This window comes from Ammodytes marinus, assembly GCF_949987685.1.
Source record: "Ammodytes marinus genome assembly, chromosome: 5".
NCBI lineage: Eukaryota > Metazoa > Chordata > Actinopteri > Uranoscopiformes > Ammodytidae > Ammodytes > Ammodytes marinus.
The window spans coordinates 6,799,982-6,816,080 of NC_137234.1; the positions used below are offsets into that span (position 1 = coordinate 6,799,982).

At 38.7% G+C, this 16,099-nt stretch overlaps 1 protein-coding gene across 1 annotated transcript; it reads left to right on the top strand.

The window, feature by feature from the left end:
- The first annotated feature begins 379 nt into the window (after positions 1 to 379).
- Positions 380 to 15,678, top strand: scamp2 (secretory carrier membrane protein 2). Its single transcript, XM_080027355.1, has 9 exons — positions 380 to 529; positions 5,123 to 5,200; positions 5,461 to 5,547; positions 6,705 to 6,813; positions 8,014 to 8,145; positions 9,197 to 9,356; positions 10,116 to 10,217; positions 12,823 to 12,940; positions 13,492 to 15,678. The coding sequence occupies exons 1-9, from the start codon at positions 473 to 475 to the stop codon at positions 13,636 to 13,638; spliced, it is 990 nt and encodes a 329-aa protein (XP_079883481.1). The 5' UTR covers positions 380 to 472; the 3' UTR covers positions 13,639 to 15,678.
- Positions 15,679 to 16,099: the final 421 nt, after the last annotated feature.

Consider the following 16,099-nt stretch of genomic DNA (forward strand, 5'->3'; position numbering starts at 1 on the left):
AGCACTTAAATATATATATTTTTAGGATTTCCTTAATGTGAAATCAACAGGTGGGGCGCTCTGCTTCTTGAACCTTTTTCCCCTTTAATTTTCAGTATACAGAAAATGCAGTTAAGACAAACAATATTAATAATTGATAGTAGGCTATACATATAGTGGGCTATACAGGCTTAGTTTCCATCTTAATTGAATGACAGACTTGAGTGTTATTATTCTTTTACTTTTTTTAAACCATGAACCTAATGAATACAGACATAACGTCAGTAAAATAAGTTCAAATTTTTACACAATTTACATGTTTTCGTGCTTTAGTGGATGTGTCATAAACGTCACTGTCCAGCTGGTTCAGTGCGCATGCGCAGTAAACTTCATTCGAGGAAGTGGCAGGAGAGGCAACTCAAACGACAGAGAAGAGTTTGTTGTGTTTCCCCCTGTCCAGAGACGACTAAAAACAGCACGCAGATTTATCAAAATGTCGGAATTTGATAGTAACCCGTTCGCAGATCCTGCCAACGATAACCCTTTCAATGTAAGTGTGTAGTTTCTTAGCTTTTGTTAAGTTGCTGGTTGCTGACATATCATTCGTGGTTAGGCAGCCAGGAAACTAGCTGGGTGGATGTCGGGGAGGTTCAACTCTTCTCTGTAAAGCTATTGGATAAAGATGACGTGATTGACAGTCCTTAAACCAATCAGCGGGCGTTGTGTGCAAAGAGGGCGGGGCATCCTGTTAGCCTAGTTGCAGGAAGTTAAACTGTAGCAAACGAGGAATGTGTGTCAAACCTTATTTGTAGCCACATTAAAACTATCTTATCCAAGTTAAAGTGTATTCGTAACGTTGTAAGGATTTTTAATGTGTTTGGTGTGATTTGATAGTTTTTTAGAGTTCTGTAATTTCACCTTCATGATCCAAAAACATCTAATTCCAGGCTAACTACTCCATTGGTGTTGCTAGTTTGCTCTTTGACAATAATGTCTAACCCACATGATACAGCATGGAAGTCTATTCAGTCTTTCAAAAGATGAATAACTGTATTGTGTGTGTGTGTTGGCCTGCTGTGTAGCCTACAGTTAGTTTTGTTGAATTTTCAGAATTGAACACTTCTTGGTTTCATGTTAAAGTGTCTCGCTACAGTGTGAGAGTTTCATTATATGTAAAATGATATAAAAGTGGACTTACTGATCAACTTTTTGAAATCAGATTATCCTTAGGAGATGTAGCCTATTGTCATCAAGTTTCAGATGAATGATGAATTCTGGATCAGTTGCTGGCAATTCATTATTGATAACATTGTGCTAATGTGGGTCTTTAAAGAGGAATTGCAGTGATCGAATATATTAGACATTCATAAAGTTTGGGAGAAACACATCTAAAGCAGCAAAGACATCGAGAAATCTCATCTTTTAATTTTTTTTATATAAGTCAAACTCAAATAATGCTCCATCTTTTATTTCTTAATATGTAGTGTGAACTGCGACATAGCGAAATTTGAATCATTGCAAGAAAGTCAATTGGTTAACAGCCTCAACAACTCCTGTGATTTGAATGTCAGAAGCATGTCGGTTGTGTCACAAGGACGTTCTTCAGAAATTTGGCCCGGGCTGGACATGCAACATAAAATAAATGTAATTATAACGCATTTGTACAGTGTGGGCCGGTTATAAAATGTGACCACTGAGCAAATCAAACACACAGATTCTAACACTGCCTTTGAATACTGTACAATAATCTAATTAATGTTACAGCACCACATTAGGTCTGTGTGCTAGAATATTTCATGATTATATTCTAAGCTAATGAGATATTTAAAAAAGTAATTCAAGTAAAACTAATAGTTGTTATAGCTCAAGCCAAGGGCAATTAGACCTCACACACACAGTACACTTATATTTGATGGTAAATTATTCAAGCCGTAGAAAATAAATAACTTGTATCTCTTGCAAACACAATACATGATCTTACATGTTGCTATTTGAAAAGTAGTATTAGTTAAATAATGCATCAGCTATGGTCTTTCAATGATTATGATGTGAAAGATATTGAAGAAAAATCCACAATTTTGTTAATATATTACAAAGCTACAAGGAACTTTTAAATGTTTATGAAACGTTGTAATTTTTCCTCTGATGATCAGAAATGACATGTTACGGCAAATGAGACCATCAGTGCAAATAATGCTATTCTTATAATAAAAAAAAATGTCATGGGAAATATAACATCGATTCTAAATATCTGTTTCGATTCATTTTCCATAAAAAGCCCTGCAGACCTACTACTGTCACTAGTCCAGAGCCTTGAGCTCATATCAGGTGCAGTGTGGAGCTGTGACGTCCGTGATGACCACTGTGTGTTTGCTGGGTGTGGAAGGAGCTGAATAAATATCCAGGCAGCTGGAGTATGCTGTCTCTGCTCTAGTGCAGCCGTTCACTATATTATATTTAATATGATTATATTTCTATGAATTTTCAATCTGCGCTGACATTGACAAAAGTTTTTATGTCACCAACTCTGATAGAGATTCAATTCAGAATTTGAAAATCTTAAAAATAATTGAAAATGTGCTCCTTTTTTGACTATGGAGTTAAAGGTGCACTATGTAACTTTGGGTGTGTCAGAGAAGTGAACATTTTCTAAGCTATATTCTCATTACTGAATAAACAAACTTTCCTCAAAGGAAAATGTGATCCCTTGGAACACTGTTTGAAGTTAGAAAGCTTCCTGAAAAGTCACTGTTTCACTGTTGTTGTTCACAGGAGGAGGGCCCACAGTTTGGTTTAAAAACATATTCTAGTCTTACATTTGGTTCCAGGTTCCTCAAAATAATTGTGTTTTTGATTTATGATGATAGGATTTGTAAACTAACTGCAGGCTCTGCAAATGTAAACAACCCCTTCTCTGTAGCTGCGTAGTGCACCTTTAAACAATTCATGCTTTTTCCCTCAATAGTCAATCAGCGCTTTTATGACCATGTTCTTTTACAAATGGATAGCTGCACTGTAGAGCTGCAATATGCAATATAAAGGCAGCTGACTTTAAGTCTTATTTTGTAGCAATATCCAATTCCAGTTATGAAACAAGACAGTCACACCTATAGGCACTTAACAGTTACCACAGCGATGTTGGGTCTCTGGGTAAATAGACTCTAAGGCCAGAAGATAATTATGATTTCATCACAAATTATATTTGAGACTTTTTTTAGTTTAGAATTAGTAACATTTCCATACTCAATAAATAACAATCTAAGTGTCTTCACATTCTTACCAATGGAGCTTTTGTGTCTCCTCTCCACACCCTTCTTCTGTTAGTTTGAACATCTTGTTTTGGCTTGTCCGGGTTGTCCCAACTGAATCCCTATTATTTCTTTGAGGTTTAGTGGTTCAGCCATCAACTCAATTGAATTTATCGCTGTCTATGCTGTGTCAAAACACACTGGTTTGAATTTCTACACAGACTGTGGTGATCAACAAAGTGTTGTTAAGACATTTAAAACCTTCCTGAGCAAGATGATATTTTAGAAGATGTGTTTTTCAAGTTGGCAGTAGACAAATACCCTAAAAGGATGTGATAGTTGCTTTTAAACAGTTTATTTAGTCACATTTTTGCCCCAAAAAGTGTTGAGGAGTGAGACTGCTCCCAGGCATCTCTCTGGGTTTCCTGCTGGGAATGTTTACAGGTGTGTCATGTGCAGATAAGTAGAAGTGAGTAAGGTCTCAGTCAGTCACATGGCCAGTGAGAGTGAATGACGTGTTGTAGAGTCATAATGTTGGTTGTTGGTCTGTACTCATATATTTTTAAAGGGAAAATGGTAAATGCTCCACTGTAAAAATTGTAATAAATATGAGATATAATTGCTACTTTTTTTTGTTGCTCTTTATCATTTTTTAAACGTCATACAGTTCTTGAATTTCAAGGCATGTTTATTTAAAGTCCAGACTGTGGTTATCAGGGAATTTTAAATATTCTCGGAGGAGTTTATATTCTCCCTGTGTCACTAGGGGAACATCAAAGGCTGGCGGGGTAGTTCCCCCATATTGTTGTGAGATAAATGTGTTATATTTTGGCTTGGCTGCAGGACTGGAGTCTAGATCTACCAATATTGTATCAACTTTTAACTGGAAAATGGTGTTGAAAATCCAGTGAGCCATGCAGTTTTTTTTTTTTGCTTTGATTTGGTCAGGGAATGTCTTGGGAAAATTCATGGATTCCATTAGCTGAGAAGTTAACTACAGCCTTTGATAGCCTCAGTCAGTCCTCTTATCAGTTAGACACAACAAACTCACACCACAAGTCTTTGATCATACACTTGAGCCAATCAATGTTTACCATGTCTAACTTCCACTAAGGACCTACTAGCCTAGCGTCCGCTAAGTAATGGTCCTTCCTGGGTAATAATTCACCAGGAGCTTTATAAAGGTTAATGAAATAATATTATAGCTGGTTATTGTTCTTCATTTTATGACATGGTCAAAGCCTAATGCCGTCTGTGCGTGTGTGTGTCAAATATCAAGGCTCAAGGTTATAGTATTTATCTAATATACAGTATATATTCATAAATGCCAAGAAACATTGTATAACTTCCCTGGTCTGTTGCTAACCCCTCACCAAAATGGGGAGAGTGTCTGGGGAAATGTCCTAAATTCAGTCACCAAGATCCCAAACATGCAGTCTATCCTCCAAGCCTCTTTGGTATTTGTGTCCTTGAATAAGACAATAAACCTCGTTCCAGCAGCTCTGTCCAAGAAGCAAGAAAAACTGACAAGAAATCAAGCAGTTAAAATTGGATTCACAATGTAGGCTATTTAAAGGTGCTCCGAGGAGCTTTCAGTTTGTCTTAATTCTTGCACCCCCTTTGTACAAAAGCGGTAGTGTTTTTAAAACACCTGCTGCTGTTCCTTGGTGAGCATACCCATGACAAAGGCTTTAAGAAAAACTATATAAATATGGCATTCTATGCACAGATGGTCTCATTTGCTGTTCAATGTGATTTTATGATCATCAGAGGAAAAATGAGACTGTTTCCGAAATATTTAAAGCTCCTCGTAGCACCTTTTTAAGTGCCAGTTTCAGCCCAGATACATGTGATTAGCTGACAGACTGATATGATGCTTCTTTGTTGTGTTTCAGGATCCCTCTGTGACACAAGTGACCCACTCCAGCATCGAGCCGGTGGACCAGTACAACCCTTTCCCCGCCCACCCCACAGTAAGACATCTCACTCCCCAGTCTGTATCTACTGTTGGCTTTTCTTTTATTTGTTGCTCCCAATGGCCAGCATTAGTTCAACACCAGGGATATCATGCTGGCTATGCTAAATCATTTGGTACAACACTGTATGAAGTGTTGCACATTTCTCAAAGCTAGTCCCTGGTGGTTGAACTGAATTAGATGTTACTATACTTGGTACTACACTTGACTTGTTATCACAATCATCTCAAGTGTTTTTCTAATTGTTATGTTTCCAGGACGGCCTAGCTACTCACACCACGCCGGCCTCCACCTCTCCCTACCAGCCCGCCGTGTTACAGCCTTCTACAGAGCCCAGTCCACAGGTACGTCACTGATTACTGGATATATATACAGTAAGGGCGGCTGTGCTGGTCATCCACTGGGTTACAGGGTCGGTGATTCAATCCCCCATCTCCCCACCACATGTCCAAGTGTCCCCTGGCAAGACACTGAACCCTAAATTGCTCCTGATAGTTTGCTTGCACCCTGCGTGGTAGCTTCTGCTATCAGTGTATGAATGTGTGTGTGTGTGTGTGAATGTTTACAAAACAATGTAAAGTGCTTTGGGTCTGTGAAAAACCAGGGAAATATATAAGTGGAGTCCATTTAACATTTACCTACTCTCTCTCTCTCTATCTCTCTCTCTCTCCATCTATCTGCTGCAGTTTCAAACTACTCCACTGAAGTAGACTGAGGGTGAGCCTCTTGCTCGGCCCATAACCTCATTTATATTCATGAAACGCACTACAGAAAACAACTGTGTCCTCCTTTTTTTTTTGCCAAGTCAGACATCATGTATAAATATGGATTTTTGAACTGGGCTGGCTTACATTATCGTGGCCTAAAAATACATGTATGCCTTTATGATATCTATCTTTTAAACAGATAATTGCACATACTTCTTGATAATATTTTATTATACATTTTATATTTTTTGACATGCCTTTACTAAGTTTATTTTTATGTTTATTATTGTGCACCAACAGACCATGGCAAATGTGTTGTATGTGAGAAAATTCCTACATGACAATTAGACTGATTTGGATTATGAAGATTTTGTGAAAACATTTGCAATGCTCTACATTTAAACAACAATGATACAGTTAACAGTGGCTCCGTCTACCATTTAAACAAACCACAGGCTGATAGGTGAAGTGAATGAGTGTGCATTGTTGTATCTTTAGCATTTGTAATGTGAAACTCAAGTGGAAAAGTTGCTGATGCGTCTCTTGCACTATAATGTCACCAAGATCAATGCCTCGTACAGTGTGTGTGTGTGTGTGTGTGTGTGTGTGTGTGTGTGTGTGTGTGTGTGTGTGTGTGTGTGTGTGTGTGTGTGTGTGTGTGTGTGTGTGTGTGTGTGTGTGTGTGTGTGTGTGTGTGTGTGTGTGTGTGTGTGTGTGTGTGTGTGTGTGTGTGTGTGTGTGTGTGTGTGTGTGTGTGTTTACTAAAGTGTTTTTTGGATCTCCCCGGTCCCCAGGCTACGGCGGCTGCAGCCCAGGCCAATCTGCTGAGGCAGCAGGAGGAGCTGGAGAGGAAGGCTGCAGAACTGGACCGCAGAGAGCAGGAGCTACAGAGCAGACCCGCAGGTCCTTTCACACACGCACGCGCACACACAGACGCACACACACACACACACACACATACACACACACACACACACACTCACACTCACACACGATAACCAATAACTGTTCCTCTCTCCCCTTCTTTCTGCAGTACTATCAGAAACAGCACACTTTACTGGCACAAGTAAACAATATAGAATGTGGACCCTGCTATGTGCTGAATCAATGTAATTTGTCAATCAAACGTGCATATTATTCATCAACACAGAATAACAAAACTGTGGTGTTGATTTGTAGTTTAAGTTTCTTATTAAGTAAAAATACCAAGATTTAAAGTTGACAGCAGCTGAGATGCAACAATCGTCTTTCTTTCTTCTTCATTTTACTGTAATTTAGATCATTTTAACTTCAATCTCCATCTTCGATTGACTTGATATGGACATTTTTCTGTATTTTCCTTTTTACATTTTAATTTACAGTGCGATAAACACAAATGATACAGATGCCAAGAGCCTACAGTCCATGCACTGAATACATACACATGCTGCACTTCTTAAATATAACACATTCAATGTCTTAGCCAACTGCTGCAATGGCTGCTTCACACTGTGTTGAACCTGTGGCTTGGGAAATCGGCCAGTTGTGTTTCTCTGCCAGCTTATAGAAATTCTGCTTGTTATAGTATATTCCCCCTATATTTCTCTCAATATAATCCTGATCTGTAATGTGTAAGTAATAAGATGACATGATGGCATTGGAATAGGAGTGTCATTATTGACTCCCAAACCTTTTAACTACTAGTGTGTATTTGACTTTAAAATCTTTCTAAAGGGAACTACATTTATTTACTTTAAGCTCTTTGTCATTTGATAGAAATATGTCACTGTTTTAAAAATAAATAAAACATAGTAACAACAGATTCCCTGTTGCTAAGAGTAACACTACTTTAGGATGTACGGGGTGGTAATTAATAAGCTTTGGCTTCCTCCTGCTCATTTTAGGACACATACGATTAATTTATTTAGGAATATTGTTAATGGCACTTAATTTTTATTTTTTAAATGTTTTATGTATGCCGTGTCACACTTGCTTTTTTAGAAAACATTTTATTTGTTCGAAATAAAGAAGAAATAAAATGAAAGTATATTATCTTGTATAAATCCACCATGTTTTCTTTTCTGACAATGTTTACATACAATTATTATTATTTATTTATTTCAGGCGGTAAAGAGAACAACTGGCCTCCGCTGCCCAAAAGCTTCCCCATCAAACCCTGTTTCTACCAGGACTTCTCAGAGGAGATCCCTCCAGAATACATGAGAGTCTGCAAGATGATGTACTATCTCTGGATGCGTAAGGCCACTCTTCATATGATACACTTCAAATGACTTGTTAATACACAGTAGGAACATTGATGCTGTAAAAAATGTGGAAAAAGGAACAACTGTTTCAACACTTTACATACTACATTAACTGAACAAAATACTCTGAAGTTTATGGTTTATCTGATACTTTACATAATTTCAATCTTAAAGGACCAGTTTGTAGATTTTATTGGCATTTGTCAGAACAGACTTGGTAGAAATGGAATATAATATTCAGAAGTATGTTTTAATAAGTGTCTAATCGCTGCGATTTAAACCTAATCTCCTAATGGTTCTATTGTAAATGAACCTATAATAGGTAAATAGAGCAAACACTTCTTCCTGAATGCCGGATCCGTCCTGTAGCCTGTCAGCGCTAATACATGAGCTAAACTCTTTATTTGAAGATCCAGCAGACCTCACCCTACAGTCAAACAACATTACCTGCTCTGCCATTGTCTCTTACACATAAGCCTGTATGCAACGGCAACATGCAGAGTTTGCACTGTAGCAGCAATATTTATACATCACTCAATACTAAAACTTTATTAACGTTTTACTTCTATTTAAGTTGGTTTCCACTGATTGCAACGAAAGACAAAAACTAATTGCTTATCAATTTCACAAGATGCATTCCAGTGGCAACCTTAACTGTCTAGCCCTGTTGGACTAAAATCATCTCCAATGTTGTATTGTTGTTATAGTACTGGTAATATCTATAATTATTCAATTGTCCTGATATTATTATCATTATTCTAATTGTTTATATGGCCTCTTGCCTCTCTGTCCTGTGTGTGTGTGTGTGTGTGTGTGTGTGTGTGTGTGTGTGTCTGTCTGTCTGTCTGTCTGTCTGTCTGTCTGTCTGTCTGTCTGTCTGTCTGTCTGTCTGTCTGTCTGTCTGTCTGTCTGTCTGTCTGTCTGTCTGTCTGTCTGTCTGTCTGTCTGTCTGTCTGTCTGTCTGTCTGTCTGTCTGTCTGTCTGTCTGTCTGTCTGTCTGTCTGTCTGTCTGTGTGTGTGTGCGTGCGTGCGTGCGTGTGCAGTGAACTGTGTGACTCTGTTCCTGAACCTGTTGGCATGCCTGGCGTACTTCACCACCAACGCAGCGTACGGCGTGGACTTTGGTCTGTCCATTCTCTGGTTCATCCTCTTCACTCCCTGCTCCTTCCTCTGCTGGTATCGGCCCGTCTACAAGGCCTTCAAGTGAGTCAGCCGCCCTCCCTCCCTTTATACATATGACTCTGTGGTGTAGCTGTTTGGCCTTCGCAAATACAAGCTAGTTGACTTGTCTGTTCCATCAAAAAAAAGAAATGTGCAAAGTTGTTTTCACCTTAAAGGCCTACTTCACCGGTGGGAATATGAAGGTGTATTGAATTCTGAGATCTTATGTAGTATAAATGTGCAAAAAAAAATTTAAATTGGTTCATCCTAGCCTGAGAAAAGGCAGAAAGAGTGTTTTATGGTCTCACTGTCTAACCCTACATTTCTCTTACTGTGACATCACAGTAAGATAAATGTAGGGTTAGACAGTGAGACCTTTTCTCAGGCTAGGATGAACCAATTTCAATTTTTTTTGCACATTTATACTACATAGGATCTCAGAATTCAATACACCTTCATATTCCCACCGGTGAAGTAGGCCTTTAATGCACAGTTCGCTAAAGACTTGGGGCCAATCCCATTCCTCATTTTCACCCGTACCCCTACCCCTTGGCCCTCCAAACAGAGTGTGAGGGGTAGGCAGACAAATCTCCCCCTATGAAATGGGAAACCACTACCCCTTCACTTGAACGCGCAATTTCGGAGGGGTAGGGCAAAGGGGTGAATTGGGATTGAGCCTTGGTCATTCGTGTGTTAAATCTTTTTTTTTTTTTTTGTTAATCGTCCATAATCCTATCAAAATGATTTCTCTAGAAGTGTGAATAGTGAATTATTTGTTTTCTCTCTCTTTTTTTTTCCTAGGACGGACAGCTCCTTCAGCTTCTTCTTCTTCTTCTTTGTGTTTTTCTGCCAAGTGGTGATCTTCATCATCCAGTCTGTGGGCATCCCCTACTGGGGAAACAGGTCAGTCACACTACGTTCACGCTACGCTTAAGCGCTTTGAGTGCGAGAAAAGCGCTATATAAATCAAATGTATTGTATGTAATGTATCTGAAGGTTTGTTTAATTTAAGTGTTTGGATTGTGTCCTCGATCATTGACATCTAAACAATGTAATCTAAAAGTGAATTCCAAATCCCTGTCGTTTAGTTTGTAAATTTGGTGACTAACTGAATTAATAAAACAGTTTTCTACACAAATCCCACTGTAAATAACAAACACATGGCCAGACATAAACATGAAATAAACAATGATTGATTCACAATCAAATCAATCGGTGTATTTTGTTAAATAACAGATATTCTGAAAATGTTAATATATATATTACCTGTTTAAATGATCAGCCTCACCATTCCTCCTTATGGATTGAAATGAGTCTTCTGTTTACATCTGGTTCTTTCCCTTAATTAAAGATGGAGTCAGCAATTCTGGAGAACGCTTGTTGTCAAAATCACTTTCTGTCAAAATCAGTGAATATCTCCTCGCGATCCGCTATCGGTTAGGTGTGTGCGCTTAAAAGAAAATCTAGGGGTTAATACACAGCCTTAGCTCTGTTAATGGGCATGTTTGCTAGCTATGGTTCACGTAGCAGTTTATAGAGACTAGGCTGTGTGTGAACACTAGATGGTTTTTTGTACGGACAGAAAGGGAATTGTGATACATAACATTCTTTTGACAACAAGCATTCTCCAGAATCACTAAATGCACCTTTAGGTATATCTACCAACCAGCTGGCCTGTACACTGCTGGTCTCCCTCTCTTTCTCACTCTCTGCGTTCCTTCCATCTCTTCTCAGAGACTTTCACCCTTCAGCCTCTAGCCGCTGCCTGTCTGTCTACTGCCGGCGCTGTAAGTCCCTGCTGCGCTGCCTCTTGCTACCGTCTCTCTCTCTCTCTTTCTCTCTCTCTCTCTCTCTCTCTCTCTTTCTCTCTCTCCCTCTCCCTCTCTGTCTTTCTCTCTCTTTCTCTCTCTTTCTCTCTCTCTCTCTCTCTCCCTCTCTCTCTGTGCTGTCCTGTTCTACACTTTTCTTTTGGTTTAATTGGGCTTTACACACCACAGATGTGCTGGTAAAATAATACTGCAATTGTTACGCATTAATGCAATCAAATGCAACTGAAAGTGCTTACATGAACTCCATAAGTTTTCCCAACCTCAATAATGTTGTATCAACATTCTTACCTGTGTGCGTGCCCGCGTGCATTTTTACATGCTAATGTGGGTCGGATGTTATAAGTTATAACCTTTTTAAAGTGGGCTCATAAATTCACGTTGAGAAAAAAAGTCCCTTCCTTTTCAAATTGGCTCTTACCAGAATGACCCTTGTCTGGCTGTCTGTCTGTCTGCTTCTCATTTCATAATGGCACTTTGCATAATGTCATAATAACAGACACAGTCAATGGGACCTCTTTTCCTATTTTGTAACTCTTCCCTTGCAAAAGAGATGCAAATCACAAAGCAAAGCACCAATTTTCCAATCTATTCCACTTCACTGATGCCGCCATTTTGTGTCTGTGGTCTTATGTGTGTGTCTTGCTGTCTGTGATCCTTTATTTTTTGTTGTTGTTGTTCTTCTCAGTCGCCTAGCCACCACTCTCATTGTGAATGAGGTTCCTTATGAAATGTACAGAAGAGTAATAGGGCCAGGGGTGAGAGAAAAACTGGAGGAGAAAGTTAAAAAAAAAAAAATTGTATTGTGTACTTCAAGATCCCTGGACTTTGAATCTTAACAACTTTCCAATTGTGTCACATCTTTTGTAACTGTCGAGTTTATTCTCAACATTTCAAATGTATTCTTACGGTGCGAACACACTGCACTCCGCCGCGCGAATGGGCGGCCAGCGCTCCGTGGGAGTTGAGAATATTGAACTTTTTGCCGCCGGCCACGCTTCGATAGCCAATCAGCGTTGAGCTCCTCCCGACGTCACTCACTTCGGGACGACGGACAGAGGAAATTAAGATGGATGAAAACATTATAGTCACAGTTTGATCCCATAAGTTCTGTGAATAGCCTATGTGTCTGTTGCCTGCTGTGTACAGCTATCAGTTTTGCTTTATGAACCAAGTTAGCACCGGTTAGCTTGGGTAAAGCACCATCAGCACAGCAGACTGGTGCTCTCAGCACCAGTTAGCACCAGCACCAGCATATCCCCAGAGTAGAGAAGGCTACTCTGGTCGGGCGGCGGACACAATATGACCCAATATGATCACGCGGCGCGGAACCTGCGATTCGCGCGGCTAACCACCGCACCGCGGAGTGCAGTGTGTTCGCACCTTTTAAAGTGCATAATAAATAAGTAAAAACAGCTTCTCATTTTTCTTTCTCATCCCTGGCCCAAATACTCTTTTCGTAGAAATGAAACAAACACTATTTTATGATTGACAATTCTTCTTCTTCTTCTTCTTGATTCTTCTCTGCTTTTCATTTCTGCTTCTTCAACATGTTCTTCCTCTCTCTATGTTTACTGTAAACTTTCCCCCTGTTTAATGTGTCATACAGTACTGTCATCAAATACTGTTGTTTAGAAGATCAGCTTAAACTTAATAAGTCCTGTTGTTGTTGTTGTCTGCAGTGGTTGGATCGCTGCCTTCACCGGCTTCCGTCTGAACAAGGCTGTGGGCGCCATCATGATCATCGTGGCCGTCTTCTTCACCGTCTGCGCTGTGCTGTCTGTCGTCCTGCTCAAGATGGTGAGAGTTTGTTAAAGGTGCCCTGGGGAACTTTCAGTTTGTGTTGATTCTAGCATCCCCTCTGGACAAAAGCGGTAGTGCTTTTGCTATGCCAGCTGTTGTTCCTGGGTGAGACAAAGGCATTAAGAAAAACTATATAAAAATAGCGTTCTTTCCTTGAACTGATGGTATCGTTTGCTGTTACATGTCATTCATGATCATCAGAGGAAAAATTAGACTGTTTCAGAAATATTTAAACGTTCCTCGTAGCACCTTTTTAAAATGATCATATATCTTTAACTTAAGTCTGGAGTAAGTTTGGAGGGTGCAGCAGCTTGTGGTGCAGTTATTATAGCATTTGTGTTATAAAGAGACAGAGTTTCTCGTATTACGTTGTCATTGTTGATATAAAAAATAATAATTAGACCGTTTCAGAAATATTTAAAAGTTCCTCGTTGGACCTTTTTAATATTTTTAAAATTTGCATTTGTTGGTTACTGATCACAAATACTTGTGGCTATGGTACCATGCCTGGCCACCACTCTCCCTAACTATCACAATCTCCTCTCCAGGTGCACGGGATGTACCGGCGGACCGGAGCCAGCTTCCAGAAGGCTCAGCAGGAGTTCTCTCAGGGCGTTCTCACCAACAAGTCCTTCCAGACCGCGGCGGCTGGAGCGGCCTCCTCCGCGGCACAGGGAGCCTTCCAGGGAAACTAACGTCTGTCTGAGCTGAACACAGGCTGCAGTCAACAGGCCGAGGTCCATATGTTATCAGGTCTACAGGTGTTTATCTGAAAAAAAAATATATAGAATATCAAATAATAGTTTTACATTTTTTCTCTGTAATTTAATTCAAAAAGTGCAACGTTCATATATTCTAGATTAATTACACATACAGCGAAATGAATCTAGAATAAACATACTTTTCAGAAAATTTGACATTTCTGTATTGAGATTTTTTTTTATTGGTTTTATGTAACATATGAGATACTTGATTTTTTTTTAGCCATACAATTCTAAGCCATAATCATCAAAATTAAAACAAAAGAAAGGCCTGACGTGTTTCACTTTGTGTAATGAATCTAGAATATATGAGTGTCACTTTTTGAATGGATTTTTCTATGATATTCAAATTTTTTTTTTTTAGATGCACCTGTAGAACAACTCTGAATGAATTGGGAGGTTTAAAATTCATTTCTCAAACTAGTTTTGTTGTGCACCAAAGTAGCTGTGCGGTTATTGTGACTTCTGACCGTTGACGTTAGCAGGTTGCGAATAATAATTGAACCTCATAATGTATCGACCTTGAGCTAGGTGCGGCTAATGTTATTAGCCTCGCTCCTTTCACCCCTACTATCGATGCACATGTTAATTCCCCACGTTAACTTTGCTTCTCTTCTTCAGCATGGCCTTCGTCTGACTCTGTTTGAGTGGAAAAAAACAAAAACAAAAAACATTCGAAGTGAAAGTCAGATATCAAGTGCATTCTTGGGGGGTGGAAAGCATGAATGAAGTTGACTGACTGCTATTACTGTGTGTCATGGCTTTGTATATTTTTGTGCACTTTTTGGCAATGCTCTTCAGTGTAGTGTGTGTGTGTGTGTGTGTGTATGTATGTATGTATGTGTGCTGAAATGCTGATCCCATGTATTCCTGTGGGTGCAGCTGTACGCTTCTGTGTCTCCGCACACCGACAGTGGAACCCCCCGTGGATCCTGTAATATAAACGAGATGAAGTGTTTCTGTTTGTCAATCATTGGCATTGTGTTTTATTTTCAGTTTCGAAGGCATTTGTTTGTTTTGTTTTTGATCCTATTTATGTGTGCCGCCGCCGCAGAATTTCAATCTAATTAGGAAGAAAAAAAACTGTAATAAATAATTTGTTTAGTAGTTATTAGTTTAAATCTTTGATCAATTATTCAATTTGAAAAAAATACTCTCAATAAGTTTGCCCCATTAATGTCAGATTGTAATAATGTGCTTTTTTTTTCCTTTTTTTTTAAGTCATCTTCGTCTTTGGTCTTAAACAAAAAAATTGCAAAGATCTTTTGTGAAAGAGAATCCTCACTGTGGTGTTAGAAAAATTGCATAAATATTGTATATTTTTTTCTTGTTATCACGTGACGGTTTTCCAAGTGTTAAACATTCAATCCATTTCAATCAAATTTCATTTAGATTAGATAAAATCATTGGATTTCACTTAACTATCATTAAATTACGTGTGTTTTTTTTCGCTCAAGAGTTGTTTTTTAATGAAAAACCAAAGCTATACTCGCTAATATGAAAACTGGAAAATGTTGCGTAAAATAAATGTTTTTACTCAAAGTAAGTCTACACCAATACATACTGTTTTTTTTTCCTTAAATGGGCTGAGCCTATTCTATTGATTTCAGCGCTAACAGGGAATGCAGGATGGCTTATTTTTATTTTTCATGATGATGAAAATGTAAATATGTAAGTGTGGATTCAGCCATCATGGATCTTTAGGAATAATAATCAAAAAATATCGAAGGTTTATGGATGACAAGAGAAGCAGGAATTGATAGCTATTTTGTCATTTCTAACTTTTCCTTAAAGGTGGAGTCTGCCATTCTGGAGAAAAAACTTGTCGTTAAATCACTTTTTTTGTACTAACACCAGATTTATTTTCAGTGCATGCACACACACACAGAATGGAAAAAGGATTCTCGGATTTTGACGAAAAGTGATTTTGACAACAAGCGTTCTCCAGAATCACTGACTACACCTTTCTAAAGAGAGTCAGAATCTCACAATCACCAGTATGGAACTAACTAAGGTATTGCATTTCAAATTTTCTTACTCGTGGATGGGTTAATTCTCAGAAAGTCTTCCTCTCTCTCAGCCTATCACCAACCTCTAAATTATTTGTGTACTGATGTATATTTTCTGTGACTTCTTCTATGGATAAAACATGCACGAGTGTGTGTGTGTGTTTGTTTGTGTGTACTGTCTTTAAAAAAAAAACATCACTTGGGATGTAACCGACGTTAGCATTCCTCAAGAACAATTGCAAACTCAGAAATTTTTGTGCGATGTTGCTTGCAACGGATTGCCGCCTTTAACTTAAGGTTACCTCTCTTACATTTATCAATAAATCAAGAATTGTATTAATTCACACATCTCTGTAATGCATTGTTTCAAGGAGAACGGTCAGTGC

Coding starts and splice junctions, on each gene's coding strand:
- scamp2 (XM_080027355.1), top strand. CDS start 473: ATGTCGGAATTTGATAGTAACCCGTTCGCAGATCCTGCCAACGATAAC. Junction 10,218..12,822: donor ATCCCCTACTGGGGAAACAG/GTCAGTCACACT, acceptor TGTTGTCTGCAG/TGGTTGGATCGCTGCCTTCA. Junction 12,941..13,491: donor CTGTCGTCCTGCTCAAGATG/GTGAGAGTTTGT, acceptor TCTCCTCTCCAG/GTGCACGGGATGTACCGGCG.